Below are 9,622 nucleotides of genomic sequence, written 5' to 3'. Positions count from 1 at the left end.
GTGCCCTTGAGTACACAGAGCACGAGAAGGCCCTTAAGTTGCTTTACGCACTTGATCGCTCTGTGTGGGATCTCAAGGTGAACACCATCATTGAGTCTGCTGGCTATGAGACTCTGACGGTGAACGAGCTTTTCAGCAAGCTCAAGGCCACGGAGGTGGATAACCAGACACGAGCCAAGCTCAATGGTGCCCCTCCTTCCAAGAGCGTTGCTCTTGTGACTAGCTCAGGTGGATCGAGCTCTAACGCTAACTCTGCTCTTGGCTTTTCTCTTGCCTCTTTGCCTTCTGTTTCAGATGAGCAGCTGGAGACGCTGGGCGACGACGACTTGTGCCTCCTGATCAGCAAGTTCCAGCGCGTCTACCACAACAGGCAGAGGAAGAAGAACCCCGGGTGCTACAACTGCGGCGATCTGAACCACTTCATCGCCGATTGCCCCAAGAAGTCCGGCGGTGGCCAGAACAACTCCTTCGACTACTACCGCCACCGCCACCGCGACGAGGGAGGCTCCAACAAGGAGCGTCGGCGCCACAAGCACCGCAGTCGTGACCGGGGAGGACGCTTCGACAAGGAGTCGCTCAAGAAGCGCTTCCAGTACAAGGCCAAGAAGCGGGAGAAGGCCTTCCTGGCGCAGCTCAGCGACCTCGACAAGAGCTCCGACACCGACCGCTCTTCTTCACCGACCTCCGACGGCGACGACAAGAAGAAGAAGAAGCGGGACAAGGAAGCCACCGGCTTCATCGGCCTTTGCTTGGCGGTCGGTCGGCGCAAGAGCTTCTGCACCATGGCAGGCGAAGCCAATGGTGCTCGTGTGTGTTCGGGTGGACATGCTACACCGACGCACTCCGGCTCTTCTCCTGGATCCGAGAGCGATTCAGAGGTAAACTCCACGATCGACCTGCTTGATACAGAGGTTAGGGAGTTGTATGCCGCTCTCGACAACCAGAAGAGGCTGCTTAAGGAAGCAGCTAGAGAGCGTAGAAAGCTTAGGGCTGAGCTGGCTTGTGCTAGGGAGAAATCTAGTGAGGATGAGTACGCTGGCTGCATATCTCACATGAATAATCTTGTTGCTCTCCGTGCCAAGCATGATGAGAACGTCGCGAACTTAGATGTTGCTAAGACTTCGCTCTCTGACGTGTCTCACGAGCTAGCCAAGGCCAAGCATGAGCTTGAACTTGTCAAGGACGCTCCCATTGTTAGTGATGTGCTTGAATGCGATGAGTGTCCTATCTTCAAGTCTGATCTAGCTTCTTTGCAGTCTAAGTTTGCTACTGTTGTTTGTGAACTAGAGGAGCTTAGATCTAGGCCTGCTTTGTTTGGCGCTTGTAAGCTTTGTCCCACGCTTAGGTTGGAGCTAGAGGAGAAGAACGCTTTGATCAAGTCTTTTGGAAAGATTAAGGTCGTAGAGTCTAGCCCACCTATTGACTGCTCTGTTTGCCCTGGTTTGATTGCTGATTTAGATAGTCTTGAGGTAGAGAAAGCCAACCTAGAGAATGAGAATATCTATCTTAGGGCGATTCTGAGTTGGGTTTCTAGCAGTGAGCCGCAGTTGGGCATGATGATTAAGCAGTTCAAGCGTGGTGATGGGTTTGGGGTCGGTTACACATACACGAAGTCAGACTTTGACATGTTGTATGGTAAGATTGGCAAGGCTGCTGGAAACACAGCTAGCACGAGCACGCAGCCTTCGCTTGTTGACCCCGTGGATGGTGTGCTTAAAGAACCACCGAAAGCACCTCCGCAGAAGCAGGTCTGGGTTCCAAAGCCCAATGCGCTGAGGAATTCCCTCGACACGCTCCCTGCTGCCACAGCCCAGGTTGCCCAGAAGAAGAGGGCTGCTCCTCCCCATCCGCAGGCTAGGCCTCCACCTCCCAAGCGTGAGGTGAGGTACCACTGCGAGTTCTGTGACAGGGAAGGTCACCTGGACCGTGCGGTGGACGGCGGTGAAGGGCAGCCGGGACCGGAGCTCGGACCGGGCGGCAGCTGTGGCATCCACTCCTGGATCGAGGGCGCAAGCGGCGACGGAAGGCGGGTTTCTTGGTTTGCGCCACAAAACCAAGGAGGCGGACGGCGGTTGAAGACGCCAAGTCGTGGAGGCACGGGCGTCGGTCTCGGGACTGATGGAGGTGACGGGCGTCGACGGCGTCTAGGGCCTTGCTGCGGGCGAGGAGGTGACGGGCGTCGGGCGACGTCTAGGGCCGTCAGAAGGCCGAGGCGGGAACGGCGTCTAGGGCCACGGCGTGGAGGCGGGAATCTTCCCGCGCGTGAGGTTTTGGCGGTTTTCTCAAAACCGGCCACCTACCCGGGTTTCGCGGACCCTGCAAAACCGCGGACTGGATCTTCATCAAGACGGCGGCATCGTGGAGAAGACTTCGTTCCGAAGAAAGAACCTCGGCCGTCGGATGAGATCGTGTACAGGGGGTGCTGCAGGCCAACCGGTCTGACCGGTCTAACCAACCGGTCTGACCGGTCCAGCGTACCGGTCTGACCGGTCCCGCGGGTATAAATACCCCTTCACTTGTGTTAGGTTAGGTGTGGCTTTTGTAATCTATTCGTGGACTCTTCTGTTCTCCAGGCCGCCGCCCCTGTCTCCCTCCCTCTGTTCTTCTCTTTAGAGTAGATTTGTCCATGGATTTGTGAGACTTTGTATTGGATTTGATTGGGAAATGAGGTCCTATCCTCCTTGTGCCCTCTGGGCTTTTGAATCAATCCAATTATGTCCCTCTTGTGCTTTTTGTGATGGATTTTCGTTTCGTTTTTGATGCGCTTGATTGCGACGTTTCGTAGAGCTCTTTGGAGTGATTCCCGTGCTTCTAGCTTCGTGCCAAGCCTTCTGGAATCACGAGCTCATCAGAATTGAAGTTCTTGAGTATTTGAGAAAACCCCAATCCCTTTTGATCTCCCCCATAATTCTCAAGATTCGTTGATCTTTAGGATGAGATCTTTTGGGGATATGTTCACGGGGTAGGGGCGAAGCTATCCCCCAAGTTTCATCGATTTTCGTGGACGTTTGGTTGAGATTCGTCGTTTGAATCCAAGTTTTCAGGGAATCTGGGTGCCACCGGTCAGACCGGTAGGCAAGACTTGTCAGACCAGTCTGCTAGTTCTTGAACAGCCGAGACCGGTCAGACCGGTCCAGCGCACCGGTCAGACTGGTCCTGCGCATATCTGTTCTGCAGTTTTCCAATTCGCTTCCGATTTGCTTCGTGGGTTCGCTCGCTCATACGAGGTCTTTTGTGTTGGTTTAGCTTTTCCATAGCTATTTCAAACTCTGGTCAGTACACTTGAGGGCTTAGGTGATTTTGGGACATAGGCCGACGATTCGAATTTCGAAGAAATTTTGATCGGCTCCCATTCACCCCCCTCTGGTCGCCGGCTTCGGTCCTTCATGCGGAAGTTCCGAGCTTGCCGCGAAGGTCCAGCTCGCCGCGGAGCTTTAGCTTGTCGAGGAGGTTCATGTTCGCCGTGGAAGTCCACGAAACTTCGGCTGGCTGAAGAGGCTCCGGGCTTGCCGCGGATAGTTGCGGACGGCAGGGGCGGAGACAAGGGGGGCGGGCAGGGGCCATGGCCCCCCTAACGTTGGTGTAACTACACATAAAATCCCCTAATCTCATTGCTAATGTTACTCATTAATAAGGTGTGGCCTCTCCTGATTGTCGGCATTAGTAAATTGGCCCCCTCTATGTTTCAATTCTGGCTCCGCCCCTGGCGGACGGCCGCGAAGCTTCAGCTCGCCGCCGATGATCACGAAGCTTCGGCTCGCCAGGGAGGTTCCGGGCTTGCCGCAGATAGTTGCGGACGGCCGCGAAGGTTCAGTTCGCCGCCGATGACCACGAAGCTTCAGCTCGCCGGGAGGTTCCGGGCTTGCCGCGAGTGTTCTGCTATCTGCGGAGCTTGAGCGGGGGTTCGACAACTTGGTGTGCGGAGGTGGCAGACAGTGATTTCACAGGTGCCTGCATTATTGCCTAGCAGCTTCGTTCTTGAGAAAATCAAGTTAGTTAACAAGGTGAAAGGAGCTTGTTCCGATCCATTTTGAAAACCTGAGGCGCGTGAACAATCGAAGGTAATGCATATGGAGGAAGGAAACATGACCTTCGCTAGTTGCATGCATGATGTCACGTTGAACAGTGGTGGCATATCATTATTGGCCGCTCTAGGAGCATTACAGTACCGTGGATGTGTTTGTCGCAGAGGTTGCGCTGGGGTCGATGCTCATCATAGAGACGAAGCTTGCCGGAGGGGTTCTCGCTCCACGCAGGTCTGCGTTCGCAGCTGTCCGCGGAGGTCGGCGTCTCCACGAGGCTTTGATGCCTCGAAGGTAATAGTTGTGATCGAGATGTCTGCGCCATCAACTCTGGCAGCTTCGGAGCTTCACCATGGCCTTGTCCAAAGAAAAAAAAAAGGAATTATCTGGATTGGATCATGTACGAGATGCGAAGGTTGCCGACGGTCACGAGAGTTTGGCCTGCTGCGGAGGTCCGAGCAGGTGGTCGATGATGTTGTTTTGCCTCGTGCCGCGAGTGCGTACTCGCCACAGACGAGGCCGAGCCTTGCTGCCGAGCTTCTCGCGGAGGTTCGCGGTCATCACGAGGACCCCGAAGCTCCGCCACTCATGATCTTTGCCCGGAGGTGGGAAACCAGTGAGAATCCTCATGCAGGGTGGTTGTCAGCTTCTGATACACCTTGGTTTGGGCCTGTCAGCTTCGAATGCGCTGCGCCGCTGCCAGCTTTGGGTTGAGCCATTAGCTTCGAAGGGGCCGCACGTCACCTTCGGTTGCACCTACTAGCTACCTTCGCCAGTTCTAGTAAAAAGCAAATATCTTGCTCCAGTTTACTGATTAGTACAATGCAGTGAGGACTGCAAGTAGCTGGGTTCGAAGGTCCAAAAACCCTTTTGTTTTTTTTTTTTTGCAGAGTTAAAGTGCAAGTGGAATACTTATCTCCAAAGGTTGAGGCTACATTGGGTTGGGCCGATGGTTCACGAGACCCGGCACCTTCGGTTGATGATTTCTTTTGGTCGAAGGTGCTCGGCTACCGACGTGCAAATAATTACTCAGGCGCACTGCTTAGCTCTAGCTCAATATCATCATCTCTCTAAAGAAAAATAAGACGTGCCGAGCACGGTGGGCGCCAGCTATTGGGGTTTTACCCCCGAACAGTCGAGAGATGAGATAGAATGAGAGGACCAGCAAGTCAAACAAGCAAGTGAGCAAATAAGTAAGGAGCCAAGAGTCCCCCACCTCCTCCCCATGGGGGCTATTTATAGGGAGGAGGATGTAGTTGTTTATACTTATTCCATTGATGGGGTCAAATATTACAAGAAGGTCATTGATGTTTACAAACATGTCACTAGATGATGCAAATAAGTCCCTAGAGCTCATAAACTAGCCCTTAGACCCTCTAACTTAGACTCTTTTACACAAAGGGGTCCCTAGCCTTATGTGGCAGCCAAGGCGCACCCCCAACAACTATTATTGCTAAAGCAAACTATATTTTCTCGGTCCGTTAATCGGAGTACTAATCGGAATCCGGGTGACCATTTATTGAGTGAAGGGGTTCAAGACCATTTAGAATTAGCGTTTGACGAGTAAAATTGGAAAACACTAACGTTCTCGACCGACATGTACTATGTTTTTATAAAATAAATATGGAGTATAATATATATATTTATTTGCTAATCAATATATTTATGTAACTTTCTGTAGCAATACACGAACATATTTTGTGCATATTAGCTGGTGTATATTGTTGCGACAGTAAAGAAGGGATAGATACGTGATTGGTTCGATCGATTGATTGACTGCCTTGCTCCCCAAACAAAAATCCCAAATTAATTAATTTCCATTAAATAAGTGAATGAATGAAATCATGCTAAATTAAACCCAGGAGCAGCGCAGGAGGTACGTCGTGCCACACAAGTCAAAGGGTCGTCCTTGTCCGCGCTCCTCTATAAAAGCCGAGCGGCCTGGCTGCCTTCGGTCCATCCATCCATCCAATATTCCAATCCATACATCCTCCGCTCCCGACTCCCAGCCCAAGAAACAATCTCGGATCGGATCAATTCAAGGACGCCACCACCACCACCACCGGCTCCGTCGACGTGAAGAAGATGGGGGATGCCAACAATGGCACGCTCGGGCGGCACCTGGCGCGCCGCCTCGTCCAGGTGGGCGTCCGCGACGTGTTCGCCGTGCCCGGCGACTTCAACCTGACGCTGCTGGACCACCTCATCGCCGAGCCCGGGCTGCGCCTCGTCGGCTGCTGCAACGAGCTCAACGCCGGGTACGCCGCCGACGGGTACGCGCGCGCGCGGGGCGTGGGCGCCTGCGCCGTGACCTTCACCGTGGGCGGCCTGAGCGTGCTGAACGCCATCGCCGGCGCCTACAGCGAGAACCTCCCCGTGATCTGCATGGTGGGCGGGCCCAACTCCAACGACTACGGCACCAACCGCATCCTCCACCACACCATCGGCCTCCCCGACTTCTCGCAGGAGCTGCGCTGCTTCCAGCCCGTGACCTGCCACCAGGCCGTCGTCAACAACCTCGACGATGCGCACGAGCAGGTGGACAGGGCCATCTCCACGGCGCTCAGGGAGAGCAAGCCAGTGTACCTGAGCGTCAGCTGCAACCTGCCGGGGCTGCCGCACCCGACATTCACGAGAGACCCAGTACCATACTTCCTGGCGCCCAGGTTTAATTTGTGGTTGATCGATTTGTTGTTGGTTTGTTTGTTTCTTCTTCTTCTTCTTCTTCCCTGCCTGATGACATGAGCAATCCCTTAATGCAGGCTGAGCAACCAGCTTGGCCTTGAGGCCGCCCTTGAGGCCACCGTGGCGTTCCTCGACAAGGCCGTCAAGCCGGTGATGGTGGCCGGACCCAAGCTCCGCGTGGCCAAGGCCGGGGACGCCTTCGTGAAGCTGTCGGAGGCCAGCGGCTACGCGGTGGCGGCCATGCCGTCGGCCAAGGGCATGGTGCCCGAGACGCTGCCGCGCTTCCTGGGCACCTACTGGGGCGCCGTCAGCACGGCCTTCTGCGCCGAGATCGTCGAGTCGGCGGACGCCTACCTCTTCGCCGGGCCCATCTTCAACGACTACAGCTCGGTGGGCTACTCCTCCCTGCTCAGCAAGGACAAGGCGGTGGTGGTGCAGCCGGACCGCGTCACCGTCGGCAACGGCCCCACCTTCGGCTGCGTCATGATGGCGGAGTTCCTGTCGGAGCTGGCCGCCCGCGTGCGCCGCAACACCACCGCCTACGACAACTACCGGAGGATCTTCGTGCCGGAGGGGCAGCCGCCGCAGTGCGAGCCCGGGGAGCCCCTGCGCGTCAACGTCCTCTTCAAGCACATCCGGAGGATGCTCACCGCCGACAGCGCCGTCATGGCGGAGACGGGGGACTCGTGGTTCAACTGCCAGAAGCTCAGGCTGCCGGACGGCTGCGGGTACGGTGACATCATTGCTTTTGTATACATACATGATTTGGCTGCGGAATTCAGATTGATTTGTCCGAGTTTCGATTAGAATTCCGATTGATGGACCGTGAAATCATTTCTTGATTTAGAAATAAAAGCAGGAATAGAGATATTGTGCATGTATATTGTATACATATACACATAGTTGAATAGTTGATCGACTGAGCTGTGCAGGCTTGTGCTCTATGGCTGCTGCAGGTACGAGTTCCAGATGCAGTACGGGTCCATCGGCTGGTCGGTGGGGGCGCTGCTTGGCTACGCGCAGGGCGCCACCGGCAAGCGCGTCATCGCCTGCATCGGGGACGGCAGCTTCCAGGTCGGTCGGCCCGGGATTATATATATACATACATAGGATGCATGCTACAACATATATATACATATATGTAGGTGACCGCTCAGGATGTGTCGACGATGCTCCGCTGCGAGCACAAGAGCATCATCTTCCTGATCAACAACGGCGGCTACACGATCGAGGTGGAGATCCACGACGGGCCCTACAACGTGATCAAGAACTGGAACTACACGGGGCTGGTGGACGCCATCCACAACGGCGAGGGCAAGTGCTGGACGGCCAAGGTGACGTGCGAGGAGGAGCTCACGGCGGCCATCGACACGGCCACGGGGGAGAAGAAGGACTGCCTCTGCTTCATCGAGGTGGTGGCGCACAAGGACGACACCAGCAAGGAGCTCCTCGAGTGGGGATCCAGGGTTTGCTCCGCAAACTCAAGGCCACCAAACCCGCAGTAGATAGTTAGCTACGCATATTGTTATTACTATTTGGCAACCAGATTTATCCATTGCTATCCGCATTAATTCCTCTTCTGGAAAATACTAGTTTGCTTTCAGAAATAAAGTGCTGTCATGGGCAGCAGAGGCGCAGTGCCCAGGCTTGAGAGTACCCTTTTATGCACGCCCTTTTATGATAGAAAGCATGACTCTATCATGAATTAAAAAACAGCATGTGCTGTCATATAACACATGCTCCAGAACTTAGACAAGGAGTGAATGATCCGATACTAGCAATTTCTTCAGTTACCCCTCTCCTAACTGTTTAGACTACACGTAAATTCACAGCATTGTTCCCCATGCATCTTAATTAGAACCTTCACATGCAGAATAAATACTCCCGGGATGAACTAACACATCATATTTTTCTTCTCATTACAAACTATAGTATTTGAATTCATGGTATGCAAAATATATATAGTGAGAACAAACCAAACCAATCAGAAAGCTTGTACGCAGATGTTGGAGCAAAAAAGTTATATCAGGCTAGAGAACAGTTCAAGTGGTGTATTTGCATAGAAAACTGAAAAGTATTCCTATGATAAATAAACACAACATTTCGCTCAACTACATGTTTTGATAATACTTTACTCATACAACAATAAGCGTTCTTGATAGAAGTTGTAGGCATATTATAATGAACTCACAAGCAACTTAAAACAAATGAGCAGGCAAAAATAATCAAAACCTGCACAACCTGATTCGTAGCATTTTATATGCTGGTAAACCAACTCAGCAAGTTAGTGAGTTACAATAGGATATTTCTAAGTGAGTTACAATAGGATATTTCTAGAAACCTTTTAGGCAAAGTGTAAAAAAAATGATCAAACTAGAACATGGACAACAACAATTTCAAAGATCAAAAAGGCATGGATGGCAGCATCATTGGTTTGCGTGAGCCTACTCTAATACCAAGCACCAAACAGTATGTAAATTAGTAGAGGAAGATGGCAGACCATCAGCATAGAATTTTATAACTCAGAACTTAAAACGCATAATTTGGCAATATTGAAATGCTTATAATTTCTAAGTTGTGTGTATCTGATCTATGATTCATTTGCATAGCAATAGTCCTTTCCTCTCTCTCGGTTCCTCATCTAGCGAAGCATCCCGCTAAGGGAAAGCAGAGGCTAGGTGTAGGCGGCTGCGCAGCGGTCGAGGTCCTCTGTCCTCTCGCGCGCAGCTTCCTCTTGCAGCTCTCGAGTAATGGCGGTGAAGTTGGGCATGGATGTGGTGAGCAAATGCGAGGAAGGACAGAGGAGGCGAGCTGTGTTGCTCTAGCTCCACTAGGCGGTGGTTTGTTGCTTCTCATATGTGATTCAAGCGGTTTGTTGCTCCGCGACGCGCAGGGCTATGGCGGCGCAGGCCACA

The 9,622-nt window shown here is 52.8% G+C and overlaps 1 protein-coding gene across 2 annotated transcripts; it reads left to right on the top strand.

The window, feature by feature from the left end:
• The first annotated feature begins 5,986 nt into the window (after window positions 1-5,986).
• LOC120650679 (pyruvate decarboxylase 2-like) lies at window positions 5,987-8,363 on the top strand. 2 transcript variants are annotated; one of them, XM_039927891.1, is made up of 4 exons: window positions 5,987-6,688; window positions 6,785-7,435; window positions 7,664-7,781; window positions 7,853-8,363. In XM_039927891.1, the coding sequence occupies exons 1-4, from the start codon at window positions 6,108-6,110 to the stop codon at window positions 8,210-8,212; spliced, it is 1,710 nt and encodes a 569-aa protein (XP_039783825.1). In that variant the 5' UTR covers window positions 5,987-6,107; the 3' UTR covers window positions 8,213-8,363. The 2 variants fall into 2 exon arrangements, with proteins under 2 accessions (XP_039783825.1, XP_039783824.1); XM_039927890.1 differs by having other exon boundaries at window positions 5,988-6,688; window positions 7,640-7,781.
• Window positions 8,364-9,622: the final 1,259 nt, after the last annotated feature.

Source organism: Panicum virgatum, chromosome 9K, assembly GCF_016808335.1.
Source record: "Panicum virgatum strain AP13 chromosome 9K, P.virgatum_v5, whole genome shotgun sequence".
NCBI lineage: Eukaryota > Viridiplantae > Streptophyta > Magnoliopsida > Poales > Poaceae > Panicum > Panicum virgatum.
This window is presented reverse-complemented; position numbering and strand designations above follow the sequence as displayed.